The sequence below is a fragment of the Phalacrocorax carbo genome, chromosome 4, assembly GCF_963921805.1.
Source record: "Phalacrocorax carbo chromosome 4, bPhaCar2.1, whole genome shotgun sequence".
NCBI classification, from domain to species: domain Eukaryota; kingdom Metazoa; phylum Chordata; class Aves; order Suliformes; family Phalacrocoracidae; genus Phalacrocorax; species Phalacrocorax carbo.
In genome coordinates, this window is record NC_087516.1 from 35,902,167 (window position 1) to 35,924,522 (window position 22,356).

Here is a 22,356-nt window from a genome sequence, read left to right on the forward strand (position 1 = left end):
AAACAGCAATAAAACTTGTCAAGGGAAACTTTGTTTGGGTAAGCAAAAGCTTCCTATGTGTAACTATCGATAATATCATATTCTGTAATACAGGAATTCAAATCTGAACTCGAGGCAAGGAGTACTAAAGTTTTCAATATTTTATTAAGATGCTTCTTCTAAAAGCTTAAGTGGAACCATCTAATTAAAAAATGCTAATGTGGAGGTATAGACTTTCCTTGTCAAAGTGATGTATCTTATTCCTTCTTCTACATCTTTCTGGTTTGGTTTCGTTTTGTTTTTGAAGACAGACAATACCTTATCAGAATAAGCTTAACTGCTATGAATAAAATATTTGAAATGCCACCATGCATACAAAACTATAACAGTTAGGAGATAATTAGGGGATATCAGTTAGAAGTGTTTCAAGAGCAAGCTGAAATAAACATTTTGCTGCACACAACCAGTTTTAATGTAATAGGGTTTACTTTTCATCCCAATACAACCAATTAGTTTGTCTTAAGAGTGAATTTCACCTTTTTTTTATGATAAAAGTCATCAGCCCTTCAGCAAGAACACGGGCTCGTAACAGCATTATACTTGGCTTTATTTTTGGTACTAAAATAAGAAACAACTAGTGGGAAATTATAGGCAAACGACACAGATTTGGTTCTGGTATTACTTATAGAAAGCATCAAATACCTTCTAAACAGAACTCTGTCACACTTCAAGGCAGATTCACTTCCCTATTCCAGAAAGGCTGCTACTCTACACAAACACAGAAAAAGTTTACATAATAAACTGTAAGCTCTTTCAGGCATAACAAAACCAAATTAGGTGGGAGTAAGGGGAAATAAAATAAGTACATCAGGGAGGGTCTGTGTTCCTACTCGGATTATTTTCACAATGTTACATAGCTTAGTTATCTGCCAATTATAATAAATTCATTTACTGTTTAGAAAAATAGATTTATAAATATCTAGATAGAACTACATATCTACAAATACGTATTGTCAATGGTTATCCAGGAAAAAACAATCTAAAGCACCTTTACATGATGCTGACATTGGGACAGGCAGTTACAGCTCAGAAAACAACTCTGGAGTCATCAGGGACTCAATATACAGTGACAACCAAAGCCACCAACAGAACTCTGGTCCACATCAGGTAAGATACTGAGAGAAATGGAAAGCATCGCTTTGCTGCTGTGTAAAACCTTACTGTGTCCAGAAAGAGAATACTGCGCGCAGTTCTTGTCCCTGCATCACAAGACAGACATACTGGAATAAGAGAAGGGCTACAAACATGAGTAAGGGAATAGAGACCCACCTTCAGAAGGAATGCTAAAAGGGCCGAGACTCTTGAAGAAGGCTAAAAGTTGATGTGCTCAGAGATTACAAAATCATAGAAGAAGTAGATAAGTTAGAAGATGAACAAATGGCCACAATGCCTTGCAACACAAGAACTAGAGAAACTCCTTGAAATCAGTAGATCAATTTAAACAGGCATAAAAGAAAGACAATTTTTTCTTTTCAAAACAGAGCAGGCAGTGACTTTCAAGGCACTGTTGCTTCTACCAGCACATTCAAAAACACAGCCACGTTCACAGACATCACCATTAAATAAACCGTCTCCAAAAGGACTAAATAGGTGCCTACCTTCTAACATACCTACTCTAATGACCGTAGATGCTGGGGAATAAGCACACTTTTCTGCCAGGGGAGAGCTAGAGACTGATTCAGAAAGCCAGAAGACTATCATTTAAAGATTATGCTACAGGGAAACCAAACTAAAAGTAGAGGTTCTAAAACCTATCTGGAAGTTTGAGTGCTAAAGAGATTTCGGTCTTAAAGAGTTAAAAACTTAACTTCGCAAAATATTTTCATTCCTATTGACATCTGAAAGAATGTTTTTCTGATTGTCCATACTATCAGAGACTAGCGTAGTTTAGTACTACAGAAGCAGCAATTATAGATGTTTATGTAACACATACAGTAGCCTTTTTTTAAGAATACAAAATACTCCACCAATACAGTAATACAGCTATTACTGATTTTAGTAAGCTATTCTGCTTTACACGTGCTAAGAAACCACTTTCTGCTTTACTGTACCTTTGCTTCAGCAAAACATCGCCAACTGAATCCTACAGCGCACATACTTGACAGGTTTCTTTATGTTCAGCAAAACTGAAATGTTTTCAAGGTTTTGCTTGAAGATTAAACACAGAAGCATCCAAACAAAGTTTCATACCCGTTACTGACACTTCGGATTTTTACAAGGCAGTGACTGAAACGGGAGCTTTGACGCACAGCTGCAACTTCGGGACAGACTTTGATACAACTCGTACACCTGTGCGTGGTAGCCTTACGATCCCTACTCGAGCTCAGCCCCCCCCGCGCTCCCTCGGGACGTGGGCCGCTCTCCGTGCTCAGCCTCCCCTACAAGCCCGGGGCGTTGTTCCCCTCGGGGCCGGCCTCTGACCCCGCACCCCCCCGCCGTGCAAGCGGCACCCCGAGCGCAGGCCAGCTCTTTCCTTTCCCACCTCTAGCATCGCCCTGGGGGAAGGAAACCCCGGCGCAGAGAGGTGTTCAGCACCTCCCGGGACACGCACACCCACACGCACGCCCCCCCGCCCCGGGTGTCCGGGGGCGCGGACTCACGCCAGACGCCGCGGGCTGCGGGCTGCCTCCTCCCCAGTGTCGGGCAGGGCGATGAGCAGGGCCTTGGCGCCCACCCGCCCCCCGGGCTCCCCCGGCTGGCCCCCGCGCCCGGCAGCCGCCGCGGCGACCAGGGAGCCCGGGGGGCGCAGCTTGGCGGGGAGGGCTCCCAGCTCCGGCACGTCGGCGGCGGCGCTCCCGGCCGCGGCCCCGGCCCCGGCCCCGGCCCCGGCCCCGGCGCGGCCCCGCCGGCGTTGCTAGGCTAAACAAACCCCGCCGGGCCACGCACCGCCCGCGGCGGGCTGCGAGGGGCCCGGGGGCTGCCGGCGGCCTGCCGCACCCCGCAGGCGTGCGGGAGGGGAGGGCGGTAACGTGTTGCGGCCTGCGAGTTAAGGAAATGAAGCGTGGCATTTTCCCTTTAATTAAAATCCCTAATACCAAATATTAACTCCATCTGCCAGGCGCCGCTTCACGCCCTTCCCTTGCATGGTGCACGCACTTGAGTGCAGAAAGGGTTTAACAGCAACCGGGGAGCAAGACCAACCCTATCCAGTACACCTTTTTACACCATGTCAGGCAACCACGGAAGTCAGCTGTGAGAAGCAACAGCCCCCATGCAAAGACTGGGCCAGCGATCCCAGGCAGCTTGGAGAGCAGTAGAGGGTGCCAGGATCAAAGACCATTCTCTCTTTTGCTACAAAATACCAGGCAGCTGGAGGCACACGGGTGGGCACGGGGGCAAATACCACCCTACCTTTGCAACACAGGGTTGCCTGGATGGATGGAGAGAAGAGTGGTCATGCCAGCCACAGTCTGGGGGCACTATAATGGCTGGTGTTATAGACAGGGGAAACAATTGGATGCTTCTTTTGGAAGCATCCAAAAGAACAGCACAGGCCAAAAGATAGTGCAGGTCCTTTATACCTAACAAGCCCAGGATCATACATCAAGCACCTAGTTGCACTATCAGCTTAAAGCTGGCAGCTGCTAGTAGGTGACAACCAAGGATACAAAGTGGGGAATTTTATCCTTGCCTTGTCTTCCGAGCGCATCAAGGATGCAACGAGCTGGCAGGGCAGGGCACACATGACACCAAGTACAGGACTGGGATTTGAAATTGTAAGGAAAGAAGGCCAAGAATATCCCAAACAGACATAAGTATGTTCTGACCAAACCTTATGGAGTAGGCCCATATGAACCTAACAGCAGCACAGTCTGCGTTTATTCCTCACGATGCCAAAAACCCTTGACTGAGCCACAGTGAAAGTAGCAAAACTGAGCATACTGGTGTGGAGTATATTTATCTCAGCTGCAGCCCCGATGCAACCCTGCATGAAGACCTGGAATACAACCTATTAGGGACATCACTGTAACTTGTTCGTTACTCCCTGTCATTCAGGAACCACAGCAGCAGTCAGGTTTCACCCCATATCTAGACTTCAGCATTCTGCCTCATTCAAGTCCTCTAGATATTCTGCTTTCAATACAGACAATTCCTCTTTAGTCCTAGGTAATATCTTGAACACAAGTTTAGAACTATTTTTATTTCGTATCCAACTCCTCAGCAAATTAGCGTAATATAGCCTGATGCTGCCCACTGCAAAGAAACTACGCAGCTCATATATAGACTGTCAATCCTGAAAGCACTTACAGCTCTTCACCACGATAAGCCCATTTATTTACTCTCAATAATATTGTCAAACAAATGTACAGGAGCAGAGCAGAAGTAGATAAAATTTCCATATAAATTTTCCCTGTTTGTCTGAAAGTTATGGCAAGTATAACTGATGATTACCATTGGTCCTGCGCTTATTGCTTTTGTGCCTTTTTTTAACATTAGTCTAATTCTCATTGTAAGCCTTCATAATGTCTTCTTCTGTTGTAAACTATTTTAAACTGAATGAATGTAGGTACTAAAATAACTGTTTGAATGCATCATCATATTTTTATAATTTAAAATTATTTTTACTCATCAGCACGTACTTTGTATTCTTGGCTATTTTACAAAACTAAGCATCCATAACAGATTTTCTCAAGGTTCTGAGACTATTTTGGGGGGCATTTCTAGTAACAAGAAAAATCTTTATAGAATTTAGACATGCTGTCATTTGTCAGGGTTTAAGGTCCAGAAAAGATCATTTGATCATCTAGCCCGACCTCTTGTGTCACATTTCATGTCAACCTTTCTCCATGCATTCTCTGCATCTTTATGTCATTTCTAATATCCATGTGAACAGCTAACATTTTCTAAACAATTTCTGTTGATGTGAGATGAGAAATTCTGCTACTATGTGTCATTACAGATTTAGGAAACATAGGAACCCATTCACATATTAGTCTTTAAATAAGAGAAAGAACGATTGACATGGTGCATACCTGGCACCCCATCCCTACTGACTTGCCTCCTCAACTTTCATGGCCTAAGCACAAAGATAGAATTTGTCACTTTGCCTGAGAAGGTCAGAAAGAGGAGATGAAAGCATCACAATGGGGATAATACTATTACTGTAATTAGGGAATCATCATCTATCACTTCAGCTGTAAACAAAGCCTTTTTTGTGTTCACTAAGGACTTCCTGAGCCAGTGAAGGCAGTCTACACCCCTTTCACTCTTCCAGTGCATGCAAAATCGATTTCATTAATTATCTTTCTCATTTACTTTTTTTTTTTAATCAGCATGGGACATACAAACCTATTAAAACCCAATATTTTTCATCTATGCATGTAGCAAATACTGAGAAAAGCTGCCTAAAATGTTAAGTATTGAATTGTCTGAAAGCTGCTTTCTAAAGCAGTAAAACAGCGTTCTTGGAGTAATGGTGGTATTGGAAGCGATGAGGGTAGTGCTGGGGGAAAAAGCAATTCAAAAATATTCCTGAGCTATTGATGGATCACACACCTACTAAAAACTGACAGTGTTTTATAACGTCCTTGGAGCAGCAATTAAATATTAACAAAAACATACAAATGGCTGTTTAGTGTCTAATTTACAATAAATTGTGCTCAAACACTCCATAAAATTGCAGCTAGTCTCAAACATTATAAGCATCCTTTCAGAGCATATTTCGCTGGTTTTCAGCTTTCTCCAGATCAGCCTACTGGCCTGTATGTTTGAACCTCAATGCTCTGGCAATTGCCAATGAGCCCATGTTTCAGTCAAGTTAGTTAAGAAAAAAAACAAAACTAGATTAATATAGAATTCTGTAATTTAATTTCTTATATCTGATTTCTTTACTTTTTTTTAGCTATCAAAGGCAGAACTATACACAGTCATAAAGAAAAAGGAAACAAAGAATTTGAAATTAATCTACTTTTGAAGTTTTTCTCCCACTCTAGCTGTAACTGTAGTCACAGTAATATTTCTGATACAGTTTAAAATTATTTCTTTTGGGGAGGGTTATTTTTTGTTGTAGTTGTTTCACCAGTAACAAAGATTTTGGTAATGAAATTGCAGTAGCACCACCTCCCCCACAAAGTTCTCTTCTGGTTATACCGAAATACCCATTTTACACAGGTGAACCAGCTGTGCCTTGGTCATGTTTCACATTGATTTAAAGTTTTCTTTAATGGCCCAGCATATGGTTTTATGCACATTCAAAGAACTAAGGTGACATCTCTCAGTATAATTGTCCTTCTGCCAGCTCTCTGAATTTCAGTAGGGAAGAATAATTTTTTTTCTTTTTTTAATCATACCACATTGATTAAATCAGTTGACTCAGTCTGAAAATCTGGTTTTGATAGTCACCAGTACTAGCCCTACCCAGAGGGCATAAGCAATCCTTCACTGCCTGTTATGACCAGGCCGCTCACAGGGTCAAGCTTCTTTCTGTGGCTTTCTCTTAAAACAAAAGTTTTAAAGCTCACTTTGAAACTCTGCTATGTTTCTTGGTTTCAACTACAAAAATAATTTTTCATGTTACTTACTATGCTTCACCTGGAAAGCTTTCCAGTTTTAATTTCACTGCATCTCCCCTTGTGTTTCAGAAGCAAGCAGTAGTGTCCACTCTATCTTCTACACAGAATTTGCTATTTTATCATTATTGCATGCTCTTTTCCATATCCCTTTAAAGTAGAGAGTCTATGTCTTTTCTGCACTACATCAGATGGACATTTTTCCTAGGACATCAGTCATTCTCACTGCTTTTCAGTATTTCTACCACATTTTTGATGCACAGACTGAAATGACTATCAGTCGAGATCCATTTTAACATGTTACTTCAGTGCAGGTGAATTAAGATATCGGCAAGAACATGAATATAGACAAGTAAATTTAAATTATAGTGACTCTCATATATCTTTCCAGCATGGCAAACTTTTTTCAGGTTTTCTTGAAGGTTTGATAGTTTTCAAATGATTAAAAAAATGCAAGAAAATGACCCCATAATTCAAATCTATATTTTCAAATTCAGCGCGCTTTACTATTAGATTTAAGTGCCATCACTAATTGCTGATGAAATGCACTGACTCGTTCTTTCTGGGCTGGCCAGTTCAAGATGCAGCGAGATTTGAACATTCCTCGTCTTAGGCGAAGCGCATGATACAACTTGTAATCTTGGATATCATGAAGAAAGATCAATATGATGGAGTCCCGACTTTGTTCAATAGCTTGCTGAAGAGCATGATACACCTTAAAACTGAAGCAGAAATAAGACATGTGTAGGGAAGAAGTGACACACAGTTATTTTAATAGCTCACATAATAGCACATTGCAAACTCAAGGACTGGACTCAAACAGGGGTCTTAATGGCAAGTAAAAATAATCTTTGGATACTATGATCTCACCCATTAATGCTTTTTTCCAAACATGTAATTTTAAGGAAAGCAATCCACAGAGGTAACAGCTTTACTTTTTGAAGAGGAAAAAAAATACTGACCAAGAAATTAAAATTTCACTAGTGTACGTGTGGAGCAATTAACTTCATTAACTTAGGAATTATTCTGAAGTTACGATATACTAAGTAAATATATAAAGAATTTGCATGGTATTTTTTATTAAATGGTATTTTCAATTAAATTACACAGCAAAAAAGCTACCTTGTTAGAAAATCTGTTAAGAAATTTTCCCCCTTACATATAAAATTTGATATCCTACTCACTTTTTGCACCATGGATCCTGTAAGAGGTGTTCAGTCACAACAAAAATAATCTTCCTGCTCATTTTTATACTGTTAATTGTGGCTTCAAATTGAGATATGCCCGCTTCAAAGTCCCGTTCTTCTAAACAAAACCTGATTTGGAAGTGGTTATTTTTTTCCAGAGACATGAAATTCTTCGGCACCCAATTATTGTCCTGTCTTGCATAAATAACGTAGGCATCATAACGAAACTCTTCCTGTTGTCTGTCAAGTTCTTTAAAACCGAGTATTCGATTTACTGAAATATTCCAGTAGAAAGCTATTCTCCACCCTTCAAAATGGATGATAAGAACAATAACAATTACCAGCATTACAATAGTGGTAGTGATCACAAACAGAAGTTTAAATGGAGCACTGTCTTTGCAGGCTGAGCTATCAAAATGCAACACCAGACCACCATGATATTTAGGTGGTGTGTTGCAAATGTACTGGGACCTCAACCCAGGTATATATACTTTGGTCATATTAAGCCAGTCAGCAAACCAAGCAATGCTTTCACAGGTGCAATCAAATGGATTGGTGTCCATCTCCAGTATTCTCAAGCTCTTGAAAGCTGGGCCAAACACTTTTTCTTCAACTGAGGTTATCAGGTTTTTCTGAAGGTTCAATGCATTCAGAGAGACTTGATCATCAAACAGAGTTGCTGGAAGCAAATTCAAATTATTTGATCCTAAATCCAAGTTTTTTAATTGAAACAGACCCTTGAAAACCTGAACTGGAATCTCATCAAGCCCGTTTGATTTTAAATTAAGAATATGCAAGTTGGGAAGATCTTTTAAAAAAAGAACAGGGCCACCTGGATTTGCGTGTTTCCAAAGTCGGGCTAAGTTATTGTGCTGCAAATCCAGAATGGCAAGTTTGTGAAGTCCATCAAACAAGTCTTCTTTTATGTTTGCTATGTTGTTATTGCTGATGTCCAGGACAGTCAGGTTTTTTAGAGGATGAAAAGGTGAAGGAGAAAGTGCCAGGTTACTGCAACCTACCTTCCTCAGCATCAGTTTTCTAAGGCCTGGGACAAAAATGAATGATTCACTTCGCAAAGACAAGTTTTTGTTGTAGGAAAGATAAATATCTTGTACATTACTGAGACCTTTAAACTCATGACCTGTGAGCTCTTGACTAATTTCATTGAGACCAAGATCAAGGATTTTCAGGTGTCCCAAGGAGGAAAATGCCCCACTCTCTATTGTAGAAATTTTTGTTTTTGTGAGGTTGAGAACCTGCAAACTGGAATTAGCAAGTGATGAAAATGTTTTATTAGTTATTCTTTGTAAGTTTATGTTGCAGTTACAAAGACTCAGGTATTTCAGGTTGTTCAGGCCTGTGAACATATTAGCAGTAATTCCCGGAAAATTGTTATTATCCATTATAAGGTACTCCAGCTGGTATAACCAATGAAAGGAAAAATCTTCAATTTTCCCAGTAAGTGAATTTATCAGATTCAGATATTTGAGGCTGAATAATCCATAAAATAAATGTGAAGATACATGAATCTTGTTATGCTTCAGGTTTAAGTATTGTAAACTTGAAAGCCACTGAAATGAATTATCTTCTATCACAGAGAGAGAATTTTGGGAAAGGTTCAAAACAGTAATATTTGTTCCTTGCAGTCCCTGGAAAGTTGACTTGCCAATGTATGAAAGATTCACATGGCTCAGTGAGAGGTTCTGAATCGCTGTTTTTGATAACTCCGCACAAAGTTTCTTTGTGCGATTTTCACCAAGTTCAACATTGTTCAGTATGAGGCCAAACAGGTTTCCAATTGCATGTAAACATCCTCCGTGAAACTGAAAGGAAAAGAAGAGCTTTGACCTAAACATATGTAAGAAAGTAGCCCCACAAAGCCAAAATTTGCAAAGGTGTCAAACAAGGTTTTCAAGCAGAATGTAACTCCTACACCCAGATTTTTCAACAGCCAAGTTCAGACAAACACTTATTGGAGCTTATACTTCTTGTGATAATAGTTCTAAAATTTGTAACATGATTATCATAATTCTGAGCAGTAATTTTTTAGAAGAAGATAGAAAGTTTCTTACTGAGATGCAAGTTAATTGCAATTTTGTATCCAACTAGCAAAACTCTTTCACCAGAAGTATCTAGGAAATAGAGATAATATCTTTTTTCTTCAGATTTCTTTTATCAGTATCTGGTAGGGTCACCAATATACTAGTGCAAAACCAGACATACTGTAAAAAAGTTATTTAGGCCTTCAGACAGCCAAGAAGAAACCAGTTGCTCTGTGTGAGCAGAAGCTACACTCATGAAATGTGATACTACACATTTGCTTCCACAATATAAACCACAAGCCTCCATCATAGTGCTGGCCCCTCATCTTGATTCAGAGATGAGATGAATGATTAAATACTCCATTTGTCAGAATATTCAAATACATAAGGCTGCTTTTCAGACAGCAGTACTGTAAAATCAGGGCAGGTTAGACTGGCATAAACTAGCACTGGCCAAGAAAGGAGCAGTCCCATCTACTTATCCACACACTGTACCCTTGTGCCAATATGGCCATACATGAAGTCACATGGTGAACCAGATAGGGAGCCAGCCCGACTACAAGCTAGCAAAGTCAAATCTGTAGAGTTTCTCCAGTGACCCAGTGCATGGCCTCATTAAAGCTTGTACAGAAAGAGGGACAGATGAAGTGGCCAAGGGAAAGAGGATGGTGGGATTGCCTCTCAGCAGTGGTACAATCTTATGCCACTTCAAAATCACAGAATCACAGAATGGTAGGGGTTGGAATGTTCCTCTGGAGATCATCTCGTCCAACCCCCCTGCTTGAGCAGGCACACCTAGAACAAGGGGGCACAGGAACGCGTCCAGGTGGGTTTTGAATGTCTCCAGGGAAGGAGACTCCACAACCTCCCTGGGCAGCCTGTGCCACTGCTCTGGCACCCTCACAGGAAAGAAGTTTTTTCTCATATTGAGGAGGAACTTCCTGTGTTTCAACTTGTGCCCATCGCCCCTTGTCCTGTCATTGGGCACCACTGAAAAGAGTCTGATCCCATCATCCTGACGCCCACCCTTCAGATATTTATAGGTATTGATGAAATCCCCCTCAGTCTTCTTCTCCAGGCTGAACAAACCAGGTCTCTCAGACTTTCCTCATATGGGAGATGCTCCAGTCCCCTGATCGTCTTGGTAGCTCTCCGCTGGACTTCCTTAAGCAGTTCCACATCCTTCCTAAACTCAGGGGCCCAAAACTGGACACAGTACTCCAAATGTGGTCTCACTAGGGCTGAGTAGAAGGGGAGGATAACCTCCCTCACCCTGCTGGCCACACTCCTTTTAATGCATCCCACAATACCGTTGGCTGCCTTGGCCACAATGGCACGTTGCTGGATAAATGGTCAGCTTGTTGCCTGTCAGCACTCCCAGATCCTTTTCAACAGAGCTGATTTCCAGTAGTTCAGCCCCCAGCCTGTACTGGTGCATGGGGTTGTTTCTCCCCAGGTGCAGGATCTTGCACTTGCTCTTGTTGAATTTCATCAGGTTCCCCTTGGCCCAGCTCTCCAGCCTGTCCAGGTCTTGTTGGATGGCAGCACAGCCTTCTGGTGTATCAGCCACTCCTCCCAGCTTGGTATCATCAGCGAACTTGCTGAGGTTACACTCCATCCCATCATCCAGGCCATTGATAAATATTTGAAACAGGACTGGACCCAGCACAGACCCCTGGGGAACACCACTAGTGACAGGCCTCCATCCAGACTCTGCTCCATTGATCATGACCCTCTGAGTTCTGTTGCTGAGCCAGTTCTCTGTCCACCTCACTGTCCACTCATCTAACCCACACTTCCTTAGCTTGCCTGTGAGAAGGCTATGGGAGACAGTGTCAAATGCCTTAGTGAGGTCAAGATAGACAACATCCACTGCTCTCCCTTCATCGACCCAGCCAGTCACGCCATAGCAGAAGGCTATCAGGTTGGTCAAGCATGATCTCCCCTTGGTGAATCCATGTTGACTACCTCTGATAACCTCCTTGTCCTCTACATGCCTGGAGATGACCTCCAGGATGAACTGCTCCATCGCCTTTCTGGGGATGGAGGTGAGGCTGACTGGCCTATAGTTTCCCAGGTCCTCCTTCTTGCCCTTTTTGAAGATTGGAGTGACATTTGCTGTTCTCCAGTCCTCGGGCACCTCTTCTGTCCTCCACGACCTTTCAAAGATGATGGAGAGTGGCTCAGCCAGAACTTCTGCCAGCTCCCTCAGTACTTGGGGGTGCATCCCATCGGGGCCCATGGATTTGTGAGGATCCAGTTTCCATAGGTGATCTCTGACCCAGTCTTGCTCAACTGATGGTAAGTCTTCCTTTCTCCAGATTTGTCCTCTCGTCTCTGTGGGCTGAGATGCCTGAGGGCCAGCCTTAGCAGTAAAGACCAAAGCAAAGGCGGCATTCAGTAACTCTGCCCTCTCTGCATCCTGCGTTACCAGGGCCCTTCTCTTGTTCAGCAGGGGGCCCACTGTATCCCCAGTCTTCCTTTTACTGCTGATGAATTTAAAGAAGCTGTTCTTGTTATCTTTGACATGCATTGCCAGATTTAATTCCAAGTGGGCCTTGGCCTTCCTCGTCGCATCTCTGCACACCCTGACAACATTCCTATATTCCTCCCAAGTGGCCAGTCCCTTTTTCCACATACTGTGAACCTCCTTCTTCCATCTGAGTTTCTCTAGAAGCTCTTTGGTCATCCATGCAGGTCTCCTGGCTCCTCTGCCTGACTTCTTCTTCCTGGGGATCTTGAGCTTGGAGGAAGTGGTCCTTCAATACTGTCCAGGTCTCTTGGACCCCCCTGCCTTCCAGAGCCCTAGCCCATGGGATTCCTCCTAGCAGGTCTTTGAAGAGGCCAAAGTTGGCCCCCTTAAAGTCCAAGGTTGTAACCTGACTCATAGCCCTCCTTCTACCTTCCCCGTCACATCTCTGCACACCCTGACAACATTCCTATATTCCTCCCAAAATATTATTGTAATTTCAATATACATGTTCTTCACAGATCAATCAGCTGGTAAAAAAATCCCCAAGCAAATGCAATGCAAGTTCAGTATTCATTTGCTGAGGGTTGACCAGTTTAGAACTGCAATACTTACCATCACTCTTCAAAGAATCACATTGTAAGACCGAGAAGTGCATCAGAGAGAACAGTGAGGTAGGTGGCAGAGAAAACACCCACTTGTTTTTTCTTTAAAAGAGTAATTATACTTTTTTGCAATGATTATTTCTCAGGGGTACCCCACAGACACAAATGAACCTTCTCTTTGATTGACTATGAAGTGAGACCTAAATTGTGTAACCAGCCTTGCGTAATATCACACTTTTTCCCCACTTAGAAAGTCAGCTGTTCATCTTAAGCACACAGGAAAAAAAATCCTGCATAGAAAACACCTGGTAAGGGTTCACAGAGCTACTTGATCTAGCTCTTGCTTGAGACCTCTGATCTACTTGGAACCAGCTGTTGCTGATTTCAGTGGGAGAAAAATTATGTCTATCACTACTGGAGGTCGGGAGTAAGGCTATATACAATAGAATGGTTTTATCTTGGAACTCAGTGGATCAAAAATGTAATGTGAACACCACACAATCATAAAGGATCAATCAGGATAGTTCCATTTTATGCTTACTGCTATTGAATTTCTGTTGAAATGCTTCCTACCTCTTTCAGTGGATTTGATGACAAATCAAGACTATTCAATGAGGTGTTGCTGAGAAAACTGAAGTCTTCCTTTTTTAACTCAGTGATTTGATTGCTATTCAACATGAGCTCATGAAGGTTCTTCAACTGTTGCTGCAATCCCAAGTTTGCTGACTTCAAAAAATTATGAGATAGGTCCAAAATATTCAAGTTCTGAGGAGAAGACGCAAGCAGAAAATTCTTTTATATATTATACAAAATAATTTTGAAATATTGCATTAGAGTCTAACTGATTAGAAATCAGTTGCAATACTACAATTAAAATAAATATGTAATAGAGAAGTGGCAGCTTCTGAGCTCCTGCAGGAAGAAGCCTTCTGTATCTTCCCCACCTGTAAAACTTTCGTCATGTTCATGGTCTTAACCTGCTGAAATATCTACTGCAAACCAAAGACTGACTTTATCTAAAATTCCTTAACTCACTGAAAGCCCTCCTGCTCCAAATGAAGTGATAAAAGGAAAAGCCTACAGCCAGCTGCAGTGCCTGCAGTTACAACTACTGCAGGATTAAACCTTGTGCTCCACCCTCTTCACTATGGTCCCCCCCATGAATGGAATGAGGAAGGGAAGAAGTGTGCCATAGCAGCCTGCAAAAATCAGTGCTTAATCCCTTCTAATACTCCAGCTCAAGCCCAGGTGCTCAAACTCCTCCTTCACCTGCAGGAGAGGAGATGCTACCCTAAAGGTGACTCCACAGAACGTGCCTTGAGGTCCCCTAAGCCTGGCCTCCATCAGTAACAAGGCAGCAGCAAAGTGAGGAAGGCCAGAACTTCAGTTCTGCTCCCAGCACTGAAGCTGGTCGTACTCATTTGTACTTAGCTGAGAGTCAGCAGTCCTACAATGCAAGCAAGAATGTTTTATGTAACTGAACTGGAACGCTGAGTTCAGCAGAAAAGCTCAGACTTGTTCAAAACAACATGCACGCTCATTAGAACATTATACAACAATTAGTACCCACGCATTTGTCTCTATTTTCTTTTGTCCTTAGGCCTTTCCTTTTGCATGACTCCCTGCTTGGTGCAAACACAATGGAATTTCCTCACTCCTTTGCTGGTAGCCCAACATCACAGATGCTACCGAGAAGAATATTTAACCATACGTAAACTACCAGGAAGAACAAAGAGTAAAACCCTTTTTACTTCACCTTTCTCAGTCCCCAAAGTCCTAGGAGACACTACATTCAGCCTAAGGACTGGTCTTCATGGTCTGAGTAATTCCACCTTGACCTTGAGAATTTAGGCTAGCTACCATTTTTAGGCCCCAGGCAACGCAGATTCCACACAATCCACTTCACCCTATACATCATCTGCTGCTGCTATTTTGTCAGCACAAACCCTGTAAGGAGAGATGCCTTGATGGGATGCAATAGGGAAAAGCATCAAGTATATAGATGGCTGAGACTCCAGTGTGCTCTAACACAAGAAGCCACTAAGGCCTTTTCTTTAGAAAAACAATGAAGGAAGATAATATGCTGGATATCTGCAGATGCATATAGGCAGCTGTTCTGTACACACACTGGAAAATACAGCAAATTCCCCATTTATACTTAATTTACATCAAAAGGTGCATTTCTTAAACTTACCTCCAGGGGTTTGAAAGGATCATTTTTTATATCTATTCTGTTGTATCCTAGATTGAGCTCAGTCAGGTTGGTGCAGGAAGCAAAGACTCTGTCAGGGAGCTTATACAATTCATTATGTTCTAACTTCAGAATCTGCAACAAGGGCACATTTTGGCACAATTCTGGTTGCAGTTTAGAGATGGTGTTGTAGCCTGCATTCAAGTAAATCAGCTGGCTGTACTTGGTCAGATTTGCAGGACCTAGCTGTCTTAGCTGATTATGAGAAATGTCCAAACCCGTTATATTGTCTGGGAGGTCAGAAGGAATTTCAGTCAGCTTTAGGTGACTGCAGTCAGCCTTTTCATCTCGGATCTGACATTGCTTTCCAACTGATGCACAGAGCAAGCAGACAGACACGAGTCTGACAGATAAGCTGCTCCAAAGAATAGCACTTCCCATTGTTTTATCTGTGAAGGCAAAATTAACATAGTACAAATTACGATCATTTTGAGACGACTTATATCTTAAACTGAAGGCTAAGCAAGCCAACCTCAAAAACCATGTATTTTTATACTGAGCAAACACTTAATATTTTTCTTCCATAAAGTAGTATTCATTTCTGTGGACAAGGTGTCTAAATATTTTCTTTAAAAACAATAGCATTGTCTTACATAATAATTATGTACAAAAAGTTACCAATACTTTATCCATTGTCAACGCCAATTTCCAACCATTTTCCCTTTTCTGATTAATTTTGCATTGCTTTAATATACATAAATATGAAAATTATACACAGGCCCTTCAGTAACAATCACTGAGCTCTGAGCTTAACCACACTAATAAATGTTTATACACAGGCCCTTCAATTTTAATCACTACGTTCTGAGCTTAACTAGACTTAAAATATTTTGTTATATGCAGTGAGAATGCCTGTTACACCACTTCATTTTACAGTTCTTGCCAGTTTTTGTTTTACAAGCCAGCCACACAAAATCCTGTCTTTCCATCTCATAGCAAAAGAAGAAAGACTAGGCTATAGAAAGGCGTATGAGAAAGTAAAAGCAGACAAAATAAATCAGTACCAACCTAATCAGAGAAAGAAACAGAGAGGAGCCAAGGTGTAGAAAAAACACTGTCCATAGATTCAGTATGTTTATCCAAATACTTCCAGGAAAACTTACACATTTAAGAATTTATATACTCCACCCCATATGTTTTGCGCATTTCCATTAGGATATTGACCTTTGTCCACGGGTGCTCTAATCTTGAATGGCTCTGCCTATTTAGGCATTACATTTCTGATTGATCTCAGACTTTTTTCATATTTTATTCAGTTTTGATTTAGTAGCCATAAGATTTTAAATTCAGCTGGTGACCTTGTAATACAGCTTTACTGGATAAGGAAGAAATTTTTTTCCACGTAAATTGTGACCAGAATAGAGCTGTAAGAGCTCAGAAGGGTTTGACTAGCCTGCTGAGTCATGGAGCTTGTCTAATTAAATAGCATTTCTGCTATTCAGAAAAAAGTCCAGCATATCTTCCTTGTTATTGTCCACTGAATTAATCTTTAGTAGACGGAGAACAAATACTTTGGGAGTGCTTGCCAGAATAATTTTCTGTGCTTTAGTAGAGAACAGTAAGCTTTGGTTCCTCTGCTTCCATTTTTTCCTTTTGAAAAAAAAAAACTATAAAGCTTATACTTTCACCCCTGAAGCTTTGAGTGTCTCCACGATCTCCATATACACATATCTATATGACCTTCTGCCAACAAGTTTGGCACCTACCTGCCAACCTCAATTTACCAATGAATTAAATCTCAGCATGATGGGCTCACAGACAGAGAAGACTATAGGTGCCCCACTACAGAACAGGCTACAGAAGGGAATTTAACCATAATAGACTGACTTACCAGAAATCTAGAAGAGCTTCTCTAGAGACTAACAGGAATATGAGCTTTCTTGATTCTGCAGCTCACATTTTCCTTTGCTTGGAACCTGTGTTTAATTAACATGATCTAACTCTGAGCACACCAGATTATTGCTCAATAGCGAACAATGAAACAAGAAATTAAACCAGCACATTTGTACAGAAACAGAAAAAGCCTGTGGAACTAATGTTTTTTAAAGAGAAGTGTTTCTACTACTGTAACAAAACACTGAGGAACTGACACTGCAACCGGCTCCCAAACAGGAGTTTAGCAGGTCAGACCCCAGCAGAGTTAGGCTCTGTAGGTCACCTGCCTTTTCAGAGTTCACACATTAGGACTGTTCCAGTGGCAAAAAGCCGTGTTATAATGTCCAGAGAGGACCCTGTGGGTGCCTCTGTGGGAGAGACAACAGTAAAATCCAATGGGAGTGGGGATACGAGCAAGGGAAAGAGGGACCTAAAGCATTGCAAAGGCATATACAAAGGACTGCAAAAGACTATTTAAAATAAACCTTAATGAAAAAATAATTCCCTGCTGGGCACTGCATGTGAGCCTCACCCTTCTGCAGCTCACACCTGCCGCTGGCAAACAGGGAAAGGGAGGAGAGAGCAAAAACTGGACCTGATCAGCAAAAACTGATAGTCCTGCAGACAGCCTTACCTGCTACAGCTGCTGCTGCACACAGCACCTGTATCCCTGTAGCTGAGGAAAATAAAGGACCACTTCTGCCTCATTCCTCTGCACCCCAGCTGCTGGAAGAGCTACGAAAAAACAACGGGAGAGCTTGTCTCTAACAAAAGCTTTACCTCTGGTCTGCATCCTTCTGAGGGTTTGTTTCAGGGGGATCAGATAGCCACCAGGCTCCTCAGCAGTTGTTGCCAGCTCATCTTTAAGTTTGAAAGGTGCAAGAAACGTACTGCACGAACACAAACTGAGTTCTTTGGCTGACTTCCCGCGAGGCCTGAAGGGCTGCCCTTTCCCACTTTTTTTCACTGCAGGAAGTCTAGAGTCAGCGTTAGGTATTTTATGTTTCAGTTGGGGATCCAGCGCAGAAAGCACACACCCATTATCAAACTTAAGTGTTACAGAATAATATTGAATAGACAAAAGAGCGAGCACCAGTTTTAATGTTATGAGCAAGAACTTCAAAAATACGGAGAAATTAGCAGGGGAGCCTCCAGCGTCTCCTAGGGAGGGACATTCCCACCTCACCTATATCGCCTTTTGGGTTTTTTTTAAACGCAGAAATACCTCCTGCCATCTGGGGACACCACATCCGGGCCCAAGCACCAAAGCACACTCATTATGCAAACAGCAGCGGCACCCCCTTGCTTAACTTGCATGTTAAGAGAAATCCAAGGTCAAAGAAATCGCCCAAACTCCCGAGCAGATCTCTGGCTTTGTGCCTCGGGTACGTGCATTTATTCCTAAGAAGTGGAAAGTGGCATCCACTTACCGCCGCGGGCTCTTCTCCTGCAGCCTGGGGGCATGCGGGGGCTGCAACCCTCTGCTCGGCACAGGAAAACCGAGGGGAAACGCGGTGACACAGAGGCGGAAAAAGTGAAACCGAACGCGTGGCCGGGCGTGACGCGCTGCAGGGAGCGGGGGGCGAGCGGGGGGCGAGCGGGGGGCGAGCGGGGGGCGAGCGGGGGGCGAGCGGGGGCCCCCCGCGCTGGGAGGCGGGCCGGCGCTGCCCGCTCGCCCACAGGCACACGCTGAAGCACACGGCCGGGCAGCACCGCCCGGTCCCAACTCGGAACTCGGTCACCACGTATGCCTAGCTAACTGCACCGCCTTTGGAAATCCTTCAGGCCACATCCCAAAAGCAGATACGCTGACTGATTGCTGACGTAGAAATTCCACTCTTTTAACGCAGAAACGGAGCACCGATAGGTTCCTACAGAGCCACGTAAAGTATCCCTTTTCAAAAAGGACATTTTTTAAGATTATACAGAGATTATACCGAGATTTTAAGAGAGAGTATTTTCTACTGGATTAAAAATAAGAAAATGTTTTCAAAAGTCCAAGCGAATGTTTTAGGTACAGCTCTCAGTTGCGTGCCTTTTCATACTGCTCGTGAATTGCCTTGTCCCCGCTTTCCCAGGGACCTGACCACCCACCTCCCGAATGGGACAAAAAGGTCCTGCTGCTTCAGTTACGTTCGAAATGGTGAATCCTCCGCAGGCCTCATCCAGCCATACTTAGGACACAACCACAGCCCCACGTTCAGCTTAAATTTTAGGTAGGGGTGCCATCCCTCCTGAGTATACAGCGGGTAGCTGCAGACTCACCCAGAATTCTTCATTCAGAGGTCCGATTCTTCATCCAAAGTGTTTGAAATCACAGCCTGCAGGAATGTGTGAACCACCTGCTCACTGGGAGCTCTGGGGAGGGGAGTGGAGGGGAGGGAAGGGAGACTCTGTTGGTTTCTACCCTATATCCTCTTAAATCTGGGACCGCAGACAGATTTGCTGTGGAGCCCAGGGAGGTAGGCTGGCTACCAAAGAGGTTAGGGCCCCTATTTCCATTCTCTGGATTCTTTCAGCAACTCCTAATATAAATTAATATTTGGTCTTGAAGTTAGAATGCTGGAACTGAGAACAGAATCAAGCTCCTTTGGAGCTGAAAGGCTCTAAAGCCTGTTTCATCCCCATTTCACAGTTAAACCTTAATCCTCCCTTTCATCTTGCTATGGGAATACAGACTTCTGTTCCGTGCTGCCCTGTGTGCTTCTGCACTAGATAAGGTCATTTGATCATAAGCACAACCACCTGGAGTCACATTAAGTTTCTCTGAAGAGGATTTTCCCTTTTGTTTTGTGACTCTGCAGCTTTGGAACAGAAGAGATCACATTGATGTTAAAGAAACATAACAATTAACCTTTGCAGATCATTATTCCAGCATAGCAATATTATCAGGTGTTTCTGCCTTTTTTGCCTCTTATCTCCCTCTACGCCATGCACATACTACAGATAAAATCTGCTCTTTGATCTCACCTCACAATTTATTCCTTCTGAATCCTCTCCTCCCTATACACATAGGGGACTATTAGCAAGATGGAGTTGTTTCAGGAAATGGAGGAAAAATGGAGGAAAACCATTTAATGCTGATGAAACTGCTAATTTCATCAGTAATGCCTTTCCAACACTATAGCCTTAGAATAATGTCAGTAGCTCAGGGAGACATCAGCACAAGGGTGCTCAAAAACTCCACTTGTTTGTGGAACACTTGCACTGGGGGCAAGAACACTTATTTTATTACAGAGAATTTCAAAGCAGCAAAGCTCCTGTAGACGTCTTCCAGAATGATCTACAAGAGCCAGTAGATACTACTGCGCAAAGTAGACTCTAGGCTAGACACAACCAGTGCAGGGTCAGCAAGTGTGGTATTTCTGAGGCAGAGGACAAAGTGGACACATCTGTGCTTATTTCAGAGGCACGTAATCACATCAGGTTCTCAAGTTGCCACAACTCCTCTGTAGCTTACTTGAAACTGTACCTATGTTCTCAAGTGCTGGAAAGGACATGGTGAACAGAGGGGAAAGTAGAGTACTCCACATACCTAGAGAATAATTTAGGAGAATACCACCACAAAACTAGACAATGCTCCCACGTGGTGGTCAAGGAAAGCAGCTCAAGTCAGTTGGTTCTGAATGGTGACAAAAGGCAGTCAGGCAAAATTCTGGACATGTAGCCATTTCACGTGTATCTTTAACAGCAGAGTAACCAGTTGCTGCACAAACCTAGTTTAAGCTTATCCAGGCAACAAGCACAGAACAATGGGGACATGTGTGCAGTATCTCACAGAAAACTCCCAGAGCAAACATACCACCAAAGCTTAGCCTAGAAAAAAGCAAAAAGGAAATCTACTGATCTTAACCTGTTCTTCAAATACATACAAGTGTATTAACTTTGCACGTGGCTAATTGGACTTCAGTGTTTTTATAACCCACAAGTCAGACTACAACCATAAGGGGGAACACCCAAAACAACACATGCAGACGCTTCCCATGATTAAGAGTCACTCGAATGGTGGAAGTGCCATACATTGCTGGTGGATATAGACATCCCATGCGGCAGTGAGCGGGTGCACACAGACAGAACGCCAAGAGGTCTGACAGTGAGCCAAGCTACCAGGAGAAAGCAAGCAAGAAAGAGCAGAGAGCTGAAGGTTAAGATCTGAGGCAAGCTGTGACAAGGGACACCCTACAACACCAAGGCAACTAGAAGGGAGGACAGTGTGGCAGATAAGCTTGTAACTACCTCCTGAGACAGGAGGATGGATGCTTTTCCTGTGTCGTGCTTACATGAATTCAGGTAAGCTCAATTGTGCTAACAGGTCGTGTGCCTCTTGGATGCAATAATTCCTTTAATGCTGCTCACTCATCACTGCTAATTTATATGTTGTAAAAATTGAATTACAGCATTAGCTTTTTCTGGACACGAAAGAAAAGGACATCTGAGGACAGACATGCAGATCAGATCAATGGGGTAAGACAGATTATGTTCATTAGCACTGTCCCAAACTTCTGGGTGCTTACCTAAGGCAGAAGTATTTGCTTCCATGCATTTCTTTTTCTTTCTTTTTTTTTTTTTTTTTTTTTTCTCCTCCTAGCTGAAAACATGGCCTGGGCAGGTAACTGAGAACTCCAGCCGGTGTTTGGGACTTAAGCTATATAGTAGCCAGCCATGAGCAGTGGCTCCAGCTGAACTGTTTCTTGCCTGGAAATAGCATGCAAAACGCCACTGGGCATGCACAGATAAACTCTACGGCATTTCCTCACCAGCTTTGACACAGTGGTGTATGCTTTCCTGATGTGTTGCACTGACTGTAAAGATCAATTGCAACTACAGAACAAGTCACGTTATTGGAAAAATTCTGGCGCAGTAAGAGCATTCACAAAAGCTTGTTTCAGTACAATTAGATTGCTTTACTTCGTCTATCCAGGCGGCAATTTAGAGAATGGGGAATTCAATTCTAGGATGGATTGCTGTTCAAAACCACCTGTCTCTACTTTGGGACAGTTACAAAGGCAGACTTTGCAACCCTTTTCTCTGCATCTTCCAACCACTGCGTTTATGTGTGTGTATATATTTTTTGCTATTAAATATTTTAGCTTTTTACATACAGCAGTAGCAAAAAGCCTGAAATTTAGGACTTGAGTATTCTCATGTTGTGGAATTTTTTTTTTTTTTCAATTTCTCCCTCTAAGAACTCTCCTCAAAATGTGACAGCCCTCTTAAAATCTTGTTCTTATCCAGCTTTCTCAATTAAGCATGCATATTAAACATTTTTGATTTGCAGTGGTTTCTGTTTCCCAGCATCTCCCCACAGTATTTAGTTGTCTAGTTTCAGAATCCCTTCCTTTTTTGCTGTTCCCCCTTTTTTTGGGTACACTTTCATG

At 42.6% G+C, this 22,356-nt stretch overlaps 2 protein-coding genes and 1 long non-coding RNA gene across 4 annotated transcripts in view; 1 reads left to right on the plus strand and 2 right to left on the minus strand.

The window, feature by feature from the left end:
• The window catches only part of FAM149A (family with sequence similarity 149 member A), a 32,713-nt gene extending 29,871 nt beyond the window's left edge, over positions 1–2,842 (minus strand). Inside the window, exon 1 of the mRNA XM_064449569.1 lies at positions 2,640–2,842. The gene's annotated coding sequence lies outside the window, so the exon portion shown is untranslated. The remainder of the gene's footprint in view (positions 1–2,639) is intronic.
• A 2,988-nt stretch (positions 2,843–5,830) lies between these two features.
• TLR3 (toll like receptor 3) lies at positions 5,831–18,537 on the minus strand. Of its 2 annotated transcripts, XM_064449573.1 has the most exons (6): positions 18,409–18,537; positions 17,613–17,713; positions 15,047–15,492; positions 13,426–13,617; positions 7,733–9,558; positions 5,831–7,270 (listed from the first exon to the last, which is right to left on the minus strand). In XM_064449573.1, exons 3-6 carry the CDS (start codon positions 15,482–15,484, stop codon positions 7,042–7,044), a joined length of 2,685 nt encoding a protein of 894 aa, XP_064305643.1. In that variant the 5' UTR covers positions 15,485–15,492; positions 17,613–17,713; positions 18,409–18,537; the 3' UTR covers positions 5,831–7,041. The 2 variants fall into 2 exon arrangements, with proteins under 2 accessions (XP_064305643.1, XP_064305642.1); XM_064449572.1 differs by lacking the exon at positions 17,613–17,713 and having other exon boundaries at positions 18,409–18,523.
• Positions 18,538–18,636: 99 nt separating this feature from the next.
• Positions 18,637–22,255, plus strand: LOC135313059 (uncharacterized). The gene is made up of 2 exons (XR_010372635.1): positions 18,637–18,861; positions 19,783–22,255. It is a non-coding gene; the product is annotated as an uncharacterized LOC135313059 (long non-coding RNA).
• Positions 22,256–22,356: the final 101 nt, after the last annotated feature.